Source organism: Salvelinus fontinalis, chromosome 15, assembly GCF_029448725.1.
Source record: "Salvelinus fontinalis isolate EN_2023a chromosome 15, ASM2944872v1, whole genome shotgun sequence".
NCBI lineage: Eukaryota > Metazoa > Chordata > Actinopteri > Salmoniformes > Salmonidae > Salvelinus > Salvelinus fontinalis.
Genome location: NC_074679.1, coordinates 32,255,709 through 32,277,543, shown reverse-complemented (window position 1 = coordinate 32,277,543; position 21,835 = coordinate 32,255,709). Strand labels below are relative to the sequence as shown.

Below are 21,835 nucleotides of genomic sequence, written 5' to 3'. Positions count from 1 at the left end.
TACTGTGTTATGTGTCTTTAGTGGTGCAGGTCCCCTTGCGGGGACAAAAAAATATCCAGAAATATTCTGTATTTCTCCTGTTCCACCATCGTCTGCAACAAATCATAATTTTACAAAGTCCCTTTATTGTTTCCCTTTGTTATGTTTTGTTTTGACATTGATACAGTAGCTTCTTTTCAGCCTTCCTCAAATGTTTATAACAAAATTACATCATTTCATTTCCAAATCCCACAACAACAACTACAGTGCCTGAAGAAAGTATTCACACCCCTCAACATTTTCCACATGATGTTGTGCCTACAATGTCAAAGTGGAATTATGTTTTTTGATATGTTTACAAATTTATTCAAATGAAAAGCTGAATTGTCTTGAGTCCATAAGTATTCAACCCCCTTTGTTAGGGCGCACCTAATTAAGTTAATGAGTAAAAATGTGCTTAACATGTCACATAATAAGTTGCATGAACACTTTGTGCAATAATAGTGTTTAACATGATTTTTTAATGACTACCTCATACAATTATCTGTTTGGTCCCTCAGTCGAGCAGTGTATTTCAAACATAGATTCAACCACAAAGATCAGGTAGGTTTTCCAATGCCTCGCAACGAAGGGCACCTATTAAAAAAGCAGACATTGAATATCCCTTTGAGCATGGTGAAGTTATTAATTACACTTTGGATGGTGTATCAATACACACAGTCACTACAAAGATACAGGCGTCCTTCCTAACTCAATTGCCGGAGAAGAAGGAAACCGCTCAGGGATTTCATTATGAGGCCAATGTTGACTTTAAAACAGTTACAAAGTTTAATGGCTGTGATAAGAGAGAGCTGAGGATGGATCAACAACATTGTAGTTACTCCACAATACTAACTTAAATGACAGAGTGAAAAGAAGGAACACTGTACAGAATACAAATATTCTAAAACATGCATCCTATTTGCAATAAAGCACTAAAGTAAAACTGCAAAAAATGTGGCAAAGAAATTAACTTCATGTCCTGAATTCAAAGTGTTATGTTTGGGGCAAATACAACACAACACAACACTGCGTACCTCTCTTCATATTTTTAAGCATGGTGGTGGCTGTATCATACTATGTGTATGCTTGTCATCGGTAAGCACTAGGGAGTTTTTTAGAATAAAAAATAAACGTAATAGCACAGGTAAAATCCTAGAAGAAAACCTGGTTCAGTCTGCTTTCCAACAGACACTGGGAGACAAATTCACCTTTCAGTAGGACAATTACCTAAAACACAAGGCCAAATATACACTGGAGTTGAATGTTTCTGGGTGTCCTACTTACAGTTTTGACTTAAATCGGCTTGAAAATTTATGGCAAGACTTGAAAATGGCTCTTTAGCAATGATCAACAACCAACTTAACTGAGCTTGAAGAATTTTAAAAAGAATAATGTGCAAATATTGTACAATCCAGGTGTGCAAAACTCTTAGAGACTTACCCAGAAAGACTCACAGCTGTAATCACTGCCAAAGGTGATTCTAACATGTATTGACTCAGAGGGTTGAATACTTATCTAATCAAGATATATTATGTTTTATTTTACATGCATTTTTTTACAAATAATATATTTTTTCTTCCACTTTGACAGTATTTTGTGTAGATCATTGACAAAAAAGGACTAATCCATTTTAATTCCACTTTGTAAGACGACAAAACTTTTTAAAAGTCTAAGGGTGTGAATACTTTCTGAAGGCACTGTGTGGGTTATTTTTGTCCCAAGGTCAAAAAGTCTGTGTTTCAAATCTAGCTAGTGCTATACAGGGAAGACCGTGGTTGTCACAGTTTTTGCTCTTACCTGTAGGCTCTCAAAGTCACTTACAGGAAGACTCAAAGGAAGATTATTCATATTATTATGAATACAATATTTAATAAAATAATCTTTACAAAAAAAACTGGTGAACATAAAATGAGGATAAAAAGTGTGCTTACATATACTTTTTCAAATATATACTACTATAAAATATTTCCAAAAGAGAAAAGAGCTGTTTACAGTTCATTTACATTATGTACAGACCTTTATAACCCATAGAATACATACATACATACACACAGTGCATTTTACATGAACACATAAAAAACTAATGGCCGTCTAACGGTTAAATCTCAAACATTTCCCTTCTCAACAAAATATGAACTTCACCAAGCTTTCACTTGTACAATGATCTTTATACAGAAGCTTACATGTCTTTAAAAATATGTGGGGGACTTTCATACAATTTGTGTTTCTTGCCAGAAATCAAATGCTCTCTAATATTCAATAAATCCAATCAATAAATGTGGAAAGGAGGAGAATGAAAAGGAAAAAGTTACCTTTATCTGAATTTCCCTTGAAAAGCATGGGGAAGACATCATATTTGATTAGGTTAAAGCAGACTTATGGCGAAATACACATTGCATAGATGTTGTTAAGATCTGTGAATTTCATATCAGAATCCCAATTCAATAACAAACCAATGCTCTTACACAAACAAAACTCAAAATATATTTTGTCAGTGTTAACAGCTACTAACTTTAACATTGCCCAGGTCAAACCGCAACTGATGATATTGTTAAATTAGAATCAAGCATGCAGATCCCGACCCGGGAGTCGGTCAGATGTTCACAACAACACTTTGTACTCGTGAAGCATCCATGAGTCTTGAAACAACATCCATCTTAACCATTGCACAGCTTTCACCTTTTGTTGCGTTAGAGTCTAGGATTTTGAGGCATTTTCCCCCAATGATCTTTACAACACTCAACACCCAATCCTAACATGTGTCCATTGTTCTTGGCAAAATTGCTCAAGCTTTGTCAAGTTGGATGGGGATCGTTGATTTACAGCAAACTCTGTCTTGCCACAGATTTTCAGTCGCAAAATGTGCAACAAAATGTAACAACTGTGCAGGGGGAATACTATTTCAAGACAATGGACATGCTAAGACAAGCTTGCTGAAGTAAACATGCAATGAAGTATGGAACAGCTCAATCGCTTCCTTGTCCTGCCATTTTCATGAAAATGTGTTTGGCATTATGGATCACAAAGAAGCAGAAAAAAAACAGTCATACAAAGTAGCTGTAATAGGACACGCACACAAACAAAGTGGAAAAAATACAAATGTATCTAATATCAAGGCATAGCATACCAGAGGAGCTACTCTCTGGACTAAATTAGCTTTTGGGGTTTATTTTCTGCCTGCCACTTTTGTTTTATTATCCTTTGCCGTATTGATGTAATTTAGATAAAGGGTATACACGCTAATCAAGAAGCTCTTATGGTAACTATTTTCCACTGAGCAGAATGTCACTGCAGTTGAAAAGATATTCAAAAAGGAGGGTAACTTTGATAGTAATCATGTTTCCATCGAAAATATGTGCAACAGGAATTTACAGGAAGTTGTATCATTACACCCCCTTTTTCTTAATGTTTGGGCAGTTTCATGTTTACATTTAAATAAAAACTCTGGAAAATTGATTCAAACATTGCTATTGATCAATGAATGTTAGGTGAATTCAATGATGTTTGGAGAGTTGCATTATAGCCATGTATCGGCCTCCTGGAAATGATGTGCCACTAAATCTCCTCTGCTGTTTGAAAATATAACACAAGCAGAGAATTTCTTGTTGTTTTTGAGCGTAGTCCTTAGTTCAAAATGCCACTATAGTCCGTTTTGCAGGATTTTGTTTTAATTCATAAAGAACCAAATCGGTTTAACATAATCGTAAAAGAAAACCGTAAAAAGTAAACAATCTCTGGTTTGGACTAAAACATGTGGAACAAAATGCATGAAAGCTGCTTTGGATTTTGGTTAGAAATTAAATGAAATATTTTAACAAACAGAATTCCAAACAAAAGAAGCAAACACTCAAATATGATAATTAGTACATTACATTTGACTCACATATTGTATATCAGTACAAATACTCCTGTACTTAGAAATGCACTAGTCTGTAGTCATAAATTATCGACTATTTGCCTTTTGTGCCAAAACATGGGAATATATCTATTTGAAGAAATACAACTAAATGTACATAAATCTTGATACACCACACGGGGGTCAATGCAGACAGAATGGGTTGGTCATTTCAAATTCTATTCTAGAATCTTTGTTTGAATTTGACTTGGAATTACAGGAAATATAATTACATTTAAACTGAGACTCAGTGATATGACGTTACCACAAACAGTGTTAAATATATTACAGAGAGAGTGTGATGCAAAAGGCTGATCTCTTTCACCAATACTATGAAATATCTGCAAGGGAGTTCTCTCCTAGGGACACCACATATGATCTGTGCCTAGTTTACACTTTGCAAGTGGTTTTGTTTCCTATGTGTTGACTGTGCATATTTAGTTACCTTGTATTAATGTGATTCCACTGGGATTTGTGAAATAATATACAGTGGGGAATTTACACTTAATTACCACCTTTGAAAAGCAGGTAATAACTTATTTCTTGCTGTGATACCTGTATGTTTGGAATGACAATGAACAAACACGGCAGAGAAGAGTTGGCTAAAGCACAAACATACACTACATGACCAAATGTATGTAGACATCTGCTCATGGAACATCTCATTCTAAAATCTTGGCCATTAAATTGGAGTTGGTACCCCCTTTGCTGCTATAACAGCCTTCACTCTTCTGGGAAGGCTTTCCACTAGATGTTGGAACATTGCTGCATGGACTTGCTTCCATTCAGCCACAAGAGCATTAGCGAGGTCGGGCACTGATGTTGGGCTATTAGGCCTGGCTCGCAGTCGGCGTTCCAATTCATCCCAAAGGTGATCGATGGGGTTGAGGTCAGGGCTCTGTGCAGGCCAGTCATGTTTTTCCACACCGATCTTGACAAACAATTTCTGTATGGACCTCGCTTTTCCGCAAAGTTGGAAGCACAGAATCATCTAGAATGGCATTGTTGGATGTAGCATTAAGATTCCCTTCACTGGAACTAAGGGGCCTAGCCCGAACCATGAAAAAGAGCCAAGACCATTATTCCTCCTCCACCAATCTTTATAGTTGGCACTATGCATTGGGGCAGGTAGCCTTCTCCTGGCATCTGCCAAACCCAGATTCGTCCATCGAACTGCCAGATGGTGAAGCGTGATTCATCACTCCAGAGAACACGTTTCCACTGCCCAATAGTCCAATGGCGGCGAACTTTACACCACTCCGGCCGAGGCTTGGCATTGCGCATGGTGATTTAAGGCTTGTGTGCGGCTGCTCTGCCATGGAAACCCATTTCATGAAGCTCCAGACAAACAGTTAGTGTGCTGACGTTGCTTCCAGAGGCAGTTTGGAACTTGGTAGTGAGTGTTGCAACCGAGGACAGACGATTGTTACGCCCTACGCGCTTCAGCGGTCCCATTTTGTGAGCTTGTGTGGCCTACCACTTCGCGGCTGAGCCGTTGTTGCTCCTAGACATTTCCACTCACAATAACAGCACTTACAGTTGACCCGGGGCAGCTCTAGCAGTGCAGAAATTTGACAAACTGACTTTTTGGAAAGGTGGCATCCTATGACGGTGCCGTGTTGAAAGTCACTGAGCTCTTCAGTAAAGCCATTCTACTGCCAATGGTTGTCTATGGAGATTGAATTGCTGTGTGCTCAATTGTATACACCTTTCAGCAATGGGTGTGTCTGATATAGCCAAGTCCACTAATTTGAAGGGGTGTCCACATACTTTTGTATATATAGTGTATTTAGACCAGCAGGCAAACATGCCACTCTGGACTGAACTCTAAAATAAAATGGAATAGATGGAAATTACATCCAAAGACCAACACATGTTGCTGTTTGATCAATAGTATTTAGCAAAATCATGTGCTCTTATAATTCAGTACCTGGAGTGTTAAATGGTGAATTCCAATGTTCCATTTCCCTGACAAGGAATTCCTATGGACATTATATAGCCTATAGGTTCTGTGCTGTTGACAGGGGAATGAATCGCCATATCAATCAAAGTTAGCACGGGATCTGCTTGTTTAAGTCATGTACATTACCAGCTGTAGTAGAAAGCCTACTGTAAAAAAACGAAATTTCTCAGTTGCAAGCAATAATAAATCGGAGTCATGCCATAAAAATCTGCTTCAAATTCACCTTGTCGCCCTTCATTCATACCGCCTTCATTCATACCTTAAATGTTCCATATCATATACCTCTGATCTTTGCATAGTAATGATATAGAGTGATATAAGCAAATGCATTGTGACACAGCTATTTTTCTAAGTTAACTGTGTAAATGGGTCCTATAGCATATCCCTAACTAAAGATCACGGTTCCTCCAACTTGGGCTCATAGACAGAGGTTTCTACAGCAGACAGCTCGATAAATGGGAGACGTTTTCTGTCTTGCTAAAGAGATGCATAACAATGTCCAGATCTTTCAATACTGACAGCAGCATTATCTAAAACATGTCCAAGAGATGACGGTAGGGTCTTGTGTGATGCAAACTGCAATATTCAAAAGTCCTTTTTGATTGTGTCCTCCCATACATTTGAAATGTTGTTTTAGTTAAAAGCAAGCACAGTGGGAGCAGTTCAGTGGAACTAAAACTGTCTTACAATGCCTTCTGATAGTTAAAGATATCAAATAATTTACTCCCATGCCTCTCTTATAGGCACACACATGTACTCTAACGCTGTTATCATAACGCTAGAAGTCTGGGGTTTTGTTCATTTCAATTCATTCTGTCTGCTGTTCAGCAAATTTAAAGCTAGGGCTGATGTTTTATACACTTTATCATAAATGGATTACTAAAGTAATGTAATAGAACCAAAGTCAGAAGCATAGCAGTTGTTTAAGAATGGGATATTTACTAAAGTTGACAGCATCGAACAACATGCAGAGCCAAGAGGACAGAGAGAGAGAGCCGGAGCATGTTATGAGTAAAGAAATGCTAAAGAGCTCATGAAATTAAATAGCAGCTCAATGACAAATTCTAATAAATTAAGCAGCAAATTAGATTATGTTCCACTCAAGTTAAGGCAGATCAGTAATGAGCATACTTGTCGGGACTTTTTTCAGCAAATCACAAAATACAGTTGGTTTAGGGGGGAGAGATAGGGGAGGCCTGCGTTAACAAGCGCATCAAACCACCAATTGATTTTCCGACAAGACAATCAGACATCCCCCTCTGTCGCAATGCTACCTGCAGCCACAGCTCTCCACCACCATGTCCTCATACTGCTTGTAGACCACATTGTTGCCAGAGTCAATGTAGAGGATGCTGATGGGGCTGAGTTTGGAGGGGACACAGCAGCTGGGAGGGCTGGAGTCAGGGTCCATAGAGTTCATAAGTGTCTGAATGATGGCGTGATTTGTTGGCTCCAGGTGTGAGCGCAGCGGAAAGTCACACACGCCCTCACAGTGGTGCGCCTCATAATCCAGCGGTGCGATGATCCAGTCGTCCCAGCCCAACTCCTTGAAGTTGACATGGAGCTGCCTGCGGCTGCATCGAGTCTTCCTGCGCCCGCTGCCTCCACCACTCCTTCCACCTCCACCTCCTCCAGCACCGACGCCTCCTCCTCCCCCACCAGCTCCACCTATAGATCTGCTGGTCAGGGCAGTCCGGCGTCTGCGACGCCTGGATAGGTGACCAACCACGTCACCAGAGAGGTCCAAAGGATCCAGAAAACCCATGTCTCCTCGCACTGCCTTTATCTGCTCCCTGATCTCCTTGAACAGGTTCTCTTTCCTGCGGGTGCGAGAAAAAGCCACCAGCAAGGCCCTCTCCTGGGGCTGCCGAGACTGGCGTCCCAGCCCTACTGTAAGAGGGTTGGCTGCCTCTTTGGTCAACTCCGAAACGACCAGCAGATCAAAGCAGGCCACAAGGAGGTCGTTGCTCGCTGCTGTCCTGTGGCTCCTTCGTCGAGCCTTCACGCTTGCCCACACGTCAAATACATCCCATTTGGGAGGCTCGCCATCCAGAACGTCGACTGTCCTGGAATCCAGCAGCCGTCTCCCAGAGTTCCCCTCAGACGAACAAGTGTAGAGGAGGAGGCGGTAAAGATTCCTGCCCCATGTCAGCACAGGAAGGAGATCCAACAGTGGCTTTCTCAGGATCCTCAGTTCTGCCTCCACAAGCTCATCAGTCCTGGACAGACTGGAGAGGTCGAAGAGATAGCGCTGGCCACTTCCCCAGGAGGAGTGATCTGTAGTGGAATCAAACACAGGCTAGTCACTTGAATCTAACACTAACACACACATACACAGTTATTAAAACACACCTATTCCAAAAGAGGGTGGGGAACGCAAACCAAGCACTGGACGTCAGCTGACTTAAATCTCTTTGAGTGTCTGCGGCCATATGTAAACAAGTCTTCAACGTTTGGCAGGAACTCCCCTTTGGTCAAGTGCAGTGGCTCTCTACGCTAGACAGAAAGCCTGTGGCCATGAAGCCCTGTCTGTGTGTCTCCCCCTCGGTGGGAATACCGTTTCCACATGCAAGCAACAGAGCTGACAAAAGCTGCAGGAGCAGGCCAGGAGGAAAGCACTTGGCTGACCTGTAGGCAGGCTCAAGTCCTTGGCAGTATGTGCTAATTACACTGATTGAGTGAGAGGAGGGTTTGGCGAGACACTGGAGAAACTGAAACTGAAGTGGCCTCAGTTGCCTTCCTTTCTTCCTCCTTCGGTCCATATTTCTCATAGAGAGAAAGTGGTGGCTTTAGAGATTTGAACACACCAAAGTGATGGGGATGTAATGTATATTTAGTAGAATGTTTGGATTTCATATAGTGATGGGTGCACATACAGCTATAGTCCACAAACAAACAGAAACCTGACACTCACCTGAAGTATCACATACATGAAAAAGAAAGACAAACAAAATAATATTTAAATAATTTCTATGCATCTGATATGTTAGTCACGTCTACGTCCTCCCTCCCCAGAGAATTCAGTTTGGCACGTAACAGCTATTCACAGCATCAGCCATACCACAGTTGCAACCATGACGGAGATGTGGCAATTGGCAGGGGGGAAAGCTTGCTAAGAGGGAACAGACTATCGCCTAACTTTCAAAAGTTTTCATGTTGACATTCAACCCAAGCAAGAGGTCTTGGGATACGGTGCAACCTGAGGACGAAACCGCAGTTCCATGGTTAAAACATGAAGGGACTTTCTTCTCCAATACAGATGGGTAGCATAAGAATCCAAGGCCAGATTGTGGTGTCGTGTCATCGATGCATTATGGAAGGGACCTCAAAATAAATGGAATTGTGCACAGTGAGGCTCCTGCTGGAAAAGGACATTCAAGCCTTTGTTGAGTGCAGATGATCTCTACCCCTTGTCCCCCTCTGAGAAAGACCAGCCAGGCAGGCTTAAGTGGAATACCCAGACAATGAAAGGTGAAGGGAGCAGCACTATCCTAGCAAATATCCGCTTGCAAAACAAAATAATGACACAACCCAGACTATGTTGTAATCTCAGTGAATAAAAGATAAAGCTGCATTCTTTTCATATATTCTGTGTCGACATGTACCTGACGTGAACTTGCTCTGTGAGCTTTATGGGGGCAAGTGAATAGGAAAGTCAGTGCACACAGTTAAACTCACACATAGGTGCACATTGACTAGATTACTTGGTTGGCAAAACTAAATTACATCAATAAAAAACTATAATATTGTCTCTTAAGACTACTACTAATTGCTGACTTTGAAACCAAAATACAAGGAAATGATACTTCTCATCTTTGATGCATTTAAATGATTGTGCATTAAGACCGAAAAGATGTTCATGCCTGTTTTGGAATCTGGTTTAAAATTATTTTTAATTACCTCCACTTTTACCTTCTAATTGTGTTTGTTCTTTAAAACAAGTTTGGAATCATCAAAAAGATTATGTAAAATGACTATAGTCCTTTGAAAATAATAACACATTTCTTAACACACAAGAATAACACACAGTTATAACATGTTTTGAGAGGAAGTAGAGAAATAATTCCTTGCCATAGGTCTACAAACCAAAATGTTGAATAATCATTGCTGTTATTGTTATTGTTGTTATTATAGTTACTATTATTGTTGTTGTTATAATGTATAGGTTTACATGAACCGAAAACAGTGTCATTGCTATTATATTTACATGAAACGTATTCCTTAAAAATCCTGATTAACAAATTGCACTATGCCCAATAAAAAACAGTTTTGGACATAGTTTAGGTACTTGTATTCCTGCTATTTACTTTGATGGAATAGGCCTACTGACAGAGTATACTTATTCAAACAAATATTCTATGTGAACACCCGTTTTAAATTACAAGTATGTTTTTATCAGCAACACCTGGACTCGGGGAAAGCAGGCCTTTTCGAAGTGTTTAGCTCAAGGTGCCAGTGAGGTTTATACATCACAGATGTTAGAAATACGAGACATTTGACTTCATATTTCGTTGGAAGTATTTAGAGTATTTAGGAAAACTCCCATATAAATGTGAAACAAATGTAGGCTACCTCCCCAAATAGACTAATGTTTCAGTTGTAGGTAGCCTACTTTAGACTCCTTAATACTTTTCAATAACGCATTGTTGCCAACGTGACAGATGTCGGGATGTGGCGTAGGGGAGCATTTCAAATGAATGCCTTCATCTTAAAATAATGACTGCTGGACAAGGAAATTGTCAAGCAATTCGCTGTAAGGTTATCAGGTTTTTCAAGATATTGCAATTCAATGTTTCTATTTTAATTAATGAGGGGAAATCATGTTTTTTTAAATGGCCAAAAAGTTTTTTTTAAACCCAATGACAGACATTTTTCTAAATACTCCCAAATCAGTTGTCTCGTATTTACCATATAATTTTCCAACACAGACTTGTCCAAATAGGTTGACCTATAATACAGCAATTTGCAGTAGGCTATGGATATTTGGATAACTGATTGATTGTAACCCATTAATCACAATTCATTTATTACGTCCAGTAGAGTCAGCAATTTGAATTGCCTTCAAACCCAAAATAAATGGCAACCACCATGATTAACTCTACCTTGAGTGATAATAATAAACCTACTGATTTCACTTTCACCCACCTTTTCCTTGATCCACGAAACTGGTCACCGTGTTGGCGTGTCTTGCGGTGCGAGGAACACTGCTGTTAAGCCCTCTGCTCTCTATCTCAGATAGTGTCCTGTATAGAGATACCATATACTCATGGGGGACGATAGTATCATTTATCGGAGGGTCTTTCCTGGACACCGCTGTCGGCTCTCTGCGACTCCGCTCATCCAGATGTGAAACAAGCCCGTTATCATCCGCACCGGAGGGGTACTGCAATGATCCAAGTACCGCTGCCTCCAGAATATTCCCAAAGCACAGGGAAAGCCATAGCAAAGGAACAGCAGCCCTAATAGGATCCATTTTCAGTGGTCTATAGCTGTAAATGAGAAAGTTGGACGGGTTTGATGACTTTGGAAACTCCCCTTGCTCTTTAGATTGTGTTAATATCATGGATTTGGCTGACACTGAGTGGCTACATTGTATTCTCTATTGCACTGTGTTCAACCAGCGCCCCTAGCGAGGAGCAACAATTGTAGGATACTTTTTCAATCAAGATGCTTTGAGTCTCACCATCTTTCCCAGCCAAAGTATAGGCTAGCCTACATATATTTCGGTAACTAGTCTGCTTAATAGGATTTATTCATAAACCGTTACAAATTATTGTATATGGGGTTTATGAATAGTTTATGAATCTGTAATAAGCCGTTAAAACACAGAGGTTGAAATTGTGTGCTTGTTTTTTTGTTCCATGCCAAATAGTGAGTTTGTGACTTCACTATAGCCCATTGATAATTAGCCTGTTATTATTGCCAGTGCATGCAGCTAATGACAAGGACACATATCAATGTGTTTATTTATAGATGCATAAATTATATTGGATTAATCTAATCATTAACCGTTACAGTATACCTACGTAAACTCTTTTATACATCATTTCAAGTAGGCCCTATACCTTAATGTAAATAGTTAGCCATCTTCAGTTATTCATATGCTGAGACATATTGGAGAGGAAATGATCCATAAAGATCCTGATCTACTTTCAGTAGGGATGTTAATAAAAAATAGTCCTACACAACAAATTAACACTTTTTACTGCCTTCGTTTTTTACTCATATTGTACGTGTGTAGGCCTACATTGCCATCTGCCGTTTCATTGAGGGTTTGCATTTCAGAACAATCTTTTAACCTGAACAAACTCAAGACATATCGCATAACAATTTCACCATGTCTTGCCCGTCTGCTTTTTGGTTTCTTACCATTCTTTAGTGTTTATTTAGAAATACAATTATAGTACATACTATTGTTATTAGTAGCCTAGGCAAGTATTAGGCTAGTAGGCTGAATCAGTTGTATTGTTACTAGGCAATTTGTCATTCTATTATTGTTAGGTTGTTGTTCATATTATAAAGTCTTTATAACAGGTGTGTATGACTCGACCCAATTTGCTCAGGTTGACTATAAAATGCTTAGTGGAGAGGATAACTTCAGCATACCGACAAGGTCACGTTCCTTAATCTGGGTGAGGGAGAATTCAAACACGATTCTAAATACCCTGATCTCTTGGAAGACGCTGCTGGTGTAAATGCTTTCTTGATCGCGACGTTTGAGTCTGTTACCTGTATGTTTTATTCGATTAAATGTCTGCCATCAGCTCTCTCCGCTGCTGAATGCCTTTATTTAAAATACATACCCTATAGATTAAAAGCAAATAAATCACGCTTTTTATGTGCAAAATTAACAAAGGAAACTGGATAGACACAAGCAACTATCTCTACGTTGGAGCAAGCAATCTAAGTAAACTCAATTCTGGAATTCGGCTGCTTCAGCGAGTGAGAGCAGTACAACCACCGTTTGAGGATGACACCAGAGAAAAGGTACCACTCATATTATGCTGCCATACAATTTCCACAAGTCTTGCTATAATGAAAGCAATACATGGTCGAATATTGATGGCAATCGAAAGATTCAAGATGTACATTCGTACATCAGATGCCTGCTTTTACTCAGACCTTACTGTATTCAGGTGTAGCCTAGGATGAACAAGGTGGAAATAAAGCTATATTAAAAAAACATTAAAACATTAAGGGGGTATGACGATTCCTTTTATCCTGTTATTTAATAGTATTTTTTATAGTATTTTCCTATCAAGAATGAAGCAAATTTTTTCAATTGCCTATAGGTTTAGGTAGATTTATATATATATATGTATATATATATATATAAAATATGAGTCAAGCAACCTTGCAGTGAATTAAATAGGAGCTTCATAGATGTGGGGGGGGGGGGGGGGGGGGGGATAAACATTGTGAATAAAACATCAGAAGACCTCAACAATGGTCATGAAATGTTGAATGGTTTGAAATTCAAAATGCTGTGTCCATTTACATTTACTTACACTATCCTCCCTTTTTTTGTATGCTTTGAATTAACAGCAGAAGCACTTGAATGTCACGCCCTGACCTTAGAGATGCTTTTTATGTCTCTATTTTGGTTTGGTCAGGGCGTGAGTTGGGGTGGGTATTCTGTGTTTTATGTTTTCTATTTCTTTGGGTTTGGCCGGGTGTGGTTCTCAATCAGAGGCAGCTGTCTATCATTGTCTCTGATTGAGAACCATACTTAGGTAGCCCTTTTTTCCACCTGTCTTTGTGGGAAGTTGACTTTGTTTAGGGCACATAGCCTTGAGCTTCACGGTTTGTTTTTGTAGTGTTTATTGTTTTGTTCGGCGTCATTTTGATTAAATAAAGAAAATGTACACTCACCATGCTGCACCTTGGTCCTCTCCTTTCAACAGCCGTGACATTGAAACAATCCCTGATCAACTCCCTGTGTAAAGAGAGCATCTGGAAAGGCCTGCTGCTCTCCATGCTCATGTACAGCTGCAAAGGAGCCATGGTGTGGTGTCATTTCACCAAGGTGACCTGCCTCACCTTTGACAGTGCCTTTAAAGGGAATTCCATGATGTACCATGACAGCCCCTGTTCTGATGGCTGCGTCTACACCCCTCTGGCCTTCCTACTCATGCTCTACCTGCTCTACCTAGTGGAGTGCTAGCACCATGACAAGAGTGAGCTGCAGCATAAAATGGGGCGTGGAAGGCATTTATGAACGTGTTCAAAGGATGCAGCAAGCTAAACCCTGCATCTGGTGGAAGACCATTAGCTACCACTATGTTAGACAGACCCGGCAGGTCACATGCTACCGTAATGAGAACGCCTACACCAGCACCCAGGTCTACCAATAATGGGTCAACGCCCATGTGGCTGAGGCAGAATATGACAACGTTCACTGTGGGGTGAAGGACGTCTCAAAACAACTGCATGGCCCCACTCACAAAACTGAGGTTCACTGAGTGTTTTACTTTTGCTAATGTGGAGTCTGAGAACTCCTACCTCACCCAAAGAGCAAAGTTCTTCACAACGAGGAGCTAGATGACTGTATGGAGGTACGGGGGGATGCACCTGAAGGACATCAACTTAAAGGAGTATGTGATTGTGTCTTCTCACCCTGACCACCGTCCATGGTATGGTGTCTCATCATGTGTTCTGGGCGGTATCCTTTCTCACCTTCTCATGGCCCCTGAGGGTTGTCACAGAGTACCACACTACCTACGTCCATTACCGTGTGGAGAAGCTCTTCAGGGCGGTTTACGTCCCTGTGACCCCTCTCAACGAATGACCTTACAGCCACCGGATCCCCCGGGTTAACACAATCGACAGAACAGATCTGGAGTGTCACATCCGTTCCAACCAGCAGCTGGTGCCTAGCTACTCTGACGCTTGTCTCATGGAAATGGCCCAGTGCTCCTCTGGTGGCTTCAGACAGAACTGCAAGCGCTGTCACTGGGCAATGAGCAGCTCCTCCGTTTTCTCCGGCAGTGCCCTCAGCTTATGTACCAGCAGTAGCCCGTGCGTCGGCCAGGTGTCCTACAGCGACAACCGCTTCTCCTTGGGCAGGCGTTATGGCTCGCAGCGCAGCTGTTTCTGGAGGAGTAGAAACAGTTTGGATGAGCAGTTGAGTCCCAGTGAGAACATCCGCTGCCTGTCCGGACGCCTAAGCACTGACGACGAGGACCCCCCTGGATTACCAGGATGCTCTCTGCTTCCCAGTGCTCATTGTCCACTGTAGTGAGAAATGCCACAATCATGTCCACTGCAGGGAGAACTACCACAATCACCAGGTCCTTCCATAGGAATGGCTCCAATGTGGAGACCTCCCTATGACAATGCAGTGTATTCACAGATACCATGACTTTGTGTATGAACAAAGATGTATGTCCGCAGGAAACTAACAACTACTGAAAACCTCATGGCATAAGATTGTAAATGGGTCTGTATATATGTAAATCGTAGGTGATTAGTCCCTCAGTACCTTTTAACTAGTAATCTCTAGGGGTTACATTTTGGCTGTGATAACACAAAAATGTGGAGATGTTACCAAAAAGAGAATTAGAGGCAGCATACTTAAATTCACACAGGACACAGGATAAGACAGGAGAAATACTCCAGATATAACAGACCCCCTAGCCTCCCGACACATACGCTATTGCAGCATAAATATTGGAGGCTGGAGGATGTTTCTACAACTTGATTGGAGTCCACCTGTGGTAAATTCAATTGATTGGACATGATTTGGAAAGGCACACACCTGTCTATATAAGGTCCCACATTTGACAGTGCATGTCAGAGCAAAAACCATGCCATGAGGTCCGAGACAGGATTGTGTTGAGGCACAGATCTGGGGAAGGGTTCCAAAATATTTCTGCAGCATTGAAGTTCCCCAAGAACACAGTGGCCTCCATCATTCTTAAATGGAAGAAGTTTAGAACCACCAAGACTCTTCCTAGAGCTGGCCGCCAGGCCAAACTGAGCAATCGGGGGAGAAGGGCCTTGGTCAGGAAGGTGACTAAGAAGCCAATGGTCACTCTGACAGAGCTCCAGAGTTCCTCTGTGGAGATGAGAAGACCTTCCAGAAGGACAACCATCTCTGCAGCACTCCACCAATCAGGCCTTTATGGTAGAGTGGCCAGACGGAAGCCATTCCTCAGTAAAAGGCACATGACAGCCCGCTTGGAGTCTGCCAACAGGCACCTAAAGGACTCTCAGACAATGAGAAACAAGATTCTCTGATCTGGTGAAACCAAGATTGAACTCTTTGGCCTGAATGCCAAGCATCACGTCTGGAGGAAACGTGGCACCATCTCTACGGTGAAGCATGGTGGTGGCAGCATCATGCTGTGGGGATGGTTTTCAGTGGCAGGGACTGGGAGACTAGTCAGGAATGAAGGAAAGATGAACGGAGCAAAGTACAGAGAGATCCTTGATGAAAACCTGCTCCAGAGCGTTCAGGACCTTGGACTGGGCCGAAGACTCACCTTCCAACAGGACAAGACCTTAAGCACACAGCCAAGACAATGCAGGAGTGGCTTCGGGACAAGTCTCTGAATGTCCTTGAGTGGCCCAGTCAGAGCCTGGACTTGAACCCAATCTAACATCTCTGGAGAGACCTGAAAATAGCTGTGCAGTTACGCTCCCCATCTAACTTGACAGAGCTTGAGAGAATCTGCAGAGAAGAATGGGAGAAACTCCCCGAATACAGGTGTGCCAAGCTTGTAGCGTCATACCCAAGAAGATTTGAGGCTGTAATCACTGCCAAAGGTGCTTCAACAAAGTACTGAGTAAAGGATCTGAATACTTACGTACATTTATATTTTCAGTTTTTATATCTAATAAATTTGCAAACATTTCTAAAAACCTGTTTTTGCTTTGTCATTATGGGGTATTGTGTGTAGATTGATGAGAGTAAAAAAACGATTTAATCAATTTTAGAATAAGGCTGTAACACAACAAAATGTGGAGAAAGTCAAGGGGTCTTAATCCTTTCTGAAGGCACTGTATACAGTGCCTTCAGAAAGTGTTCATACCCCTTGACTTATTCCACATTTTGTTGTGTTACCGCCTCAATTCAAAATGGATTAAATAGATTTGGGATGAGTTGGCTGCAGAGTGAAGGAAAATCAGCCAACAAGTGCTCAGCATATGTGAGAACTCCTTCAAGACTGTTGGAAGAGCTACCTTATGAAGCTGGTTGAGAGAATACAAAGAGTGTGCAAAGCTGTCATCGAGGCAAAGGGTGGCTACTTTGAAGAATCTCAAATATAAAATGTATTTTGATTTGTTTAACACTTTTTTGGTTACTAAATGATTCCAAATGTGTTATTTGATCGTTTTGATGTCTTTGCTATTATTGTACAATTTAGAAAATAGTAGAAATTAAGAAAAACCCTTGAATGAGTAGGTGTGTCCAAACTTTTGACTGGTACTGTATATATACATGTGTGTGTGTGTGTGTGTGTGTGTGTGTGTGTGTGTGTGTGTGTGTGTGTGTGTGTGTGTGTGTGTGTGTGTGTGTGTGTGTGTGTGTGTGTGTGTGTGTGTGTGTGTGTGTGTGTGTGTATAATGTACTGTATGTATATATTAACAGTATAACATGTCTGGAAAGTACATCAAATATGCAAACATGACAGTGATGGGAAAGGTAATTATTGTGCAATGTAAATTGCACAATAGATTTTGCACCAAAATCATCACAAATCAAGAGATTGCAAAAACAACAGGTGGTACAGGAGGCATAAATAGGCTACATTGTCACCAGTTTTTGAGGAACCTCAAATACTTTGAATTATTAAAAAAACATCATTAACAAACACTGATGAAGGTTTTTTCATTGAAATGCTGGAAATTATTCATGTAACTAGGCAAGTACGTTAGGAACAAATTCTTATTTACAATGACGGTCTACCAAAAGCCCTCCTATGGGGACGGGGGCTGGGATTAAACATGAATAAATACAAATAAAGGACAAAACACACATCACGACAAGAGAGACAACACAACACTACATAAAGAGAGACCTAAGCCAAGAGACGTAAACAGTGAAAATTAATTGTGAAGGCAAAAAAAGATGAACCATTGGCACCATAATCATCATATCTGACTAGTAATCCAACACATACATTTCTACGAGACATAATAGAGGAATATACAATCTGCACAAAAGCAAGAGCTGTCATTGTAAATAAGAATTTGTTCCTAATGGACTTGCCTAGTTAAATAAAGGAGGGGGATGAGGAGGAGTTTGTTGCTTTTTATTGAAAAGATGGTGTACAGGTGGATTTACACCTCACGAAAACTATTATTGTTTGCGGCATAACTTTTACATAAAGGTTAAATAAAAAAAATACAGGGGACTTTTAATTTGAAGGATTGTCTAATTTGACGCGGAAGTGATATTACTGCTGCTGACCTTCACGCGGGTCATGTTATAAGTACCTAGCTAGCTATCAAGCTAACTGAATGAAGGAGACTCATCTCAAAATTAAGGTAACTACGACATGAATGGGCTTAGCTACAACCAGTAATCATGAGGCGAAACAACGTTTATTAGCTACTAGCTGTATTGCTTATCTCTATAGCAAGGTATTTATTTCAGTTAGCAACGTTAGCTAAACTAACGTGACACATTACAAAGTAAGCTCACTTTAGCCTAGGTTGAAGAAAACAATTATTTGTAGTGTTATTTTTTTTAGACTTATGTTAGCTAGCTACATATCATGTACCCTAGCTGAGGACGAGAAGAGGTTGAGTACACTGCATAATATAAACAATGTGATTATGTAGCTAGCTACTGCATGTCAACTAGTTAACCTTAGTTAAAAACAAACGAGGTAACGGTAGCTTGTGCACTAGTTAGTTAAAGCTATTCAACCCTAATGAATGCTGCTCTTATGGCCACACCCCCACATACATTTTTTTAATTTAACCTTTATTAAACTAGGCATGTCAGTTAAGAACAAATTCTTATTTACAATGACGGCCTAAACCGGACAACGCTGAGCCAATTATGCGACTCCCAATCACGGCCGGTTGTGATACAGCCTGGAATTTAATCAGGGTCTGTAGTGACGCCTCCATCACTGAGATGCAGTGCCTTAGACCGCTGCACGATTCTGGAGGCATACCATTACCATAGTGGGCCACCAACATAACTTGACAATGTATCCTATCTATATTGCATATATAGTTATTGATTTCCTAAAGGCTTGTTGTACCAAAAATCCATATTAAACTGCTCTTTACAACTCTATTGTTGTAAACGACTGTCTACTTTTTTCAAGTCACAAGGAGGAGCTACAGCATGCAGGGATTGTTGATACAGGCACTGGCCCTGAGACAGTTGGGAAGGCTGAGTACCCGAAAGCTGCTGAACCCTGGACTGGGACCTTACTGGACAGAATGGTGCCCAAGGACACTACACACCCGCCAGCTGTGTGGTTCCCCCTCTTTCCTGACCCTTGGGACACACAAGCTTCCTAAACGCTGGAATTCAGCTAGGAGCAGGTTGGTTCTTCATCACGTGAGGTTCAAAAGCAGCAAGAAGAAAGGAGGCGCAAAGGTCGTACAGGAAGAGGAAGAAGATGATGAAAAGGACCTGGAGGACAGTGACTATGAAGATGAACCTGAGGATGACCCCAGTGTGCCAAAAGACTACAAAGACATAGAGAAATATGTGCAGTCCTTTCGATATGATGTTATCATGAAAGCTGGCCTTGACATAGCACGCAAGTGAGTTGTTACAGAGATATGCCTTTGTTTTCAAATGGATGCACTCAAGGAGATAAAGAGGGTTGGGTTATGGTATCATTAATATTTGGCATCAATATTGATAACAATTTGAGGGACTCCAAATGGGTCGACTTTGAGCACCTCTCCTGAAAGCTTCAATGAAGAGATGAGGTCAAATTATTTGATATGGAATTACTTAAAAGGCTCTAATCTAGGCCTATCCTCAGTGGCCAATTGATTTTTGTTGTTGTCTTTATTTCAGCAAAGTGGAGGATGCATTCTATGGCAACAAGCTTTGGCTAAATGGACAGAAACTTGTCAAGAAAAGTAAATTGGTGAGTTACTTTTGTGCCTAGTAATGATGTATAAAATAAACAATTATTCTGTCAACCTTCAACATCTTACAGGACTCTTAGGATCCAAACCCACCCCCTGTGAACTGAAGTGGTAGAGCAGTCTAACCAACTGGATTGTCAGGGACAAGTCTAAGGGCTCGATTCAATCCGTAGCACTGAATATCCGCACTATAGCGTGACTGAAATTTAAAGGCAATGTTTCCTCGTTCGGAGACTGTATTTACGGTAAATAACCTTAATTTTTAAATTGTGCTTGTAATACCAGCTGACGCGTCACCCATATGGATGCTGCACTTTTCATGGTTTAGCTGTTAAAGCCTACCTACAGAGGAGTAACTGAACTTCAGAAACAGAGGTGCCTAATGAACAGCTCCGGGACTGCCTGTCTGATTAATGTTTCTCCCTCCCTGACCATCGACACCACCTCCACCCAAGCTACTTCTTTAATGAACTGCATCATCATCCAGCTGTAGAAGACCATCTCCCATGAACTGCCAGCTCCCTGAAGTTTTTTTTTTTTTTTTATCGACTGAGATTCTGTATGATAAGTGCTATATAAACAAATCTATACTGAACATAAATAAAAACACAACATGCACCAATTTCAAAGATTTTACCCGTTACAATTCATATAAGGAAATCTGGCAATTTAAATAAATGTATTAGGCCCAAATATATTCATTTCACGTGACTGGGCATAGGGCCACCCACTTGGGAGCCAGGCCTGGCCAATCAGACTAGTTTTTCCCCGCAAAAGGGCATTATTACAGACAGAAATACTCCTCGGCACCCCCTCAGACGATCCTGCAGGTGAAATAGACAGAAGTGGAGGTCCTGGGCTGGCGTGGTTACACCTGGTTGTGAGGCTAGTTGAACGTACTACCAAATTCTCTAAAATTACATTTGAGGCGGCTTATGGTAAAGAAATTAACTTTCACTTCTCTGGCAACACCACTGGACATTTCTGCAGTCAGCATGCCAATTGCACGCTCCCTCAACTTTAGACATCTGTGTGGTATTGTGCTGTGACAACTGCACATTTTAGTGGCATTTTGTCCACAGCACAAAGTGCACTTGTGTAATGATCGGTGTTTAATCAGCTTCTTGATATGCCACACCTGTCAGCTGGCTGGTTTATCTTTGTAAAGGAGAATTGCTCACTAACAGGGATGTAAACATTTGTGGTCAATTTGAGATAAGCGTTTTGTGCGTATGAAACATGTCTGATCTTTTATTTCAGCTCATGAAACATGGGATCAAAACTTTACATGTTGTGTTATATATTTTTGATCAGTAGATAACGCAGATCTTGAGCAATATGGATTGAATCAAACCCTAACTTTCTTAATTGTACCCATCTTTGGTTCTCTCTTCAGGTTAAAGTTGGGGACACCTTGGACCTGGTATTGTCAGAGAACAAAGAAACAGACACTGTCATGCTTTTGAGAGTCATCATTAAGAAGGAATTGGGTGAATCCAAGGATGGAGACCGGTACAAAGTTGTTCTGAGGCGCTGGAAAAACATAGAACTTCCCAAGCAGAATGCCTTTAAACAATGAGTTTGTGTACAATACTGAATATACCACTCATTGACAAGGGATTTGGAATATCTATGTCTATGCATGATGTTACATCAAAGTAATGGTGCATTTTTTTTAACATAGTCTTCTTGGTATGTTTCATCATTGGCTTATCTGGTTTCAAATGGCCTTGACACAATTTTCTATTAACAAATATTAGTAAAACCCATTCTCAATATTACTATGTAATTATGAAATGGATGGTCATGGTTTGAAACAGATGCAAGGGGATGGAGTGCTAAAAGCTAATAAAGTGAAATGCTGAAAATCGACTGACTTGATTACA

General features: G+C 40.7%; 2 protein-coding genes and 1 pseudogene across 2 annotated transcripts; 2 read left to right on the top strand and 1 right to left on the bottom strand.

Annotated features, from left to right (window-relative positions):
- Positions 1-105: 105 nt before the first annotated feature.
- LOC129811820 (growth/differentiation factor 6-A-like) lies at positions 106-11,484 on the bottom strand. The gene is made up of 2 exons (XM_055863461.1): positions 11,025-11,484; positions 106-8,156 (listed from the first exon to the last, which is right to left on the bottom strand). The coding sequence occupies exons 1-2, from the start codon at positions 11,440-11,442 to the stop codon at positions 7,150-7,152; spliced, it is 1,425 nt and encodes a 474-aa protein (XP_055719436.1). The 5' UTR covers positions 11,443-11,484; the 3' UTR covers positions 106-7,149.
- Positions 11,485-13,300: 1,816 nt separating this feature from the next.
- Positions 13,301-18,174, top strand: LOC129811823 (transmembrane protein 151B-like; annotated as a pseudogene).
- A 106-nt stretch (positions 18,175-18,280) lies between these two features.
- mtres1 (mitochondrial transcription rescue factor 1) lies at positions 18,281-21,821 on the top strand. The gene is made up of 4 exons (XM_055863469.1): positions 18,281-18,371; positions 19,166-19,613; positions 19,876-19,948; positions 21,346-21,821. The coding sequence occupies exons 2-4, from the start codon at positions 19,186-19,188 to the stop codon at positions 21,526-21,528; spliced, it is 684 nt and encodes a 227-aa protein (XP_055719444.1). The 5' UTR covers positions 18,281-18,371; positions 19,166-19,185; the 3' UTR covers positions 21,529-21,821.
- The last annotated feature ends 14 nt before the right edge of the window (positions 21,822-21,835 follow it).

Bases quoted from the DNA above. Each gene is read 5' to 3' on its own strand.
- mtres1 (XM_055863469.1), top strand. From the start codon at position 19,186: ATGCAGGGATTGTTGATACAGGCACTGGCCCTGAGACAGTTGGGAAGG. The intron at 19,614-19,875 runs GTGAGTTGTTAC...TCTTTATTTCAG, and splicing joins GGCCTTGACATAGCACGCAA to CAAAGTGGAGGATGCATTCT. The intron at 19,949-21,345 runs GTGAGTTACTTT...TTCTCTCTTCAG, and splicing joins TTGTCAAGAAAAGTAAATTG to GTTAAAGTTGGGGACACCTT.
- LOC129811820 (XM_055863461.1), bottom strand. From the start codon at position 11,442: ATGATATTAACACAATCTAAAGAGCAAGGGGAGTTTCCAAAGTCATCA. The intron at 8,157-11,024 runs GTGGGTGAAAGT...ATTCCACTACAG, and splicing joins TTTCGTGGATCAAGGAAAAG to ATCACTCCTCCTGGGGAAGT.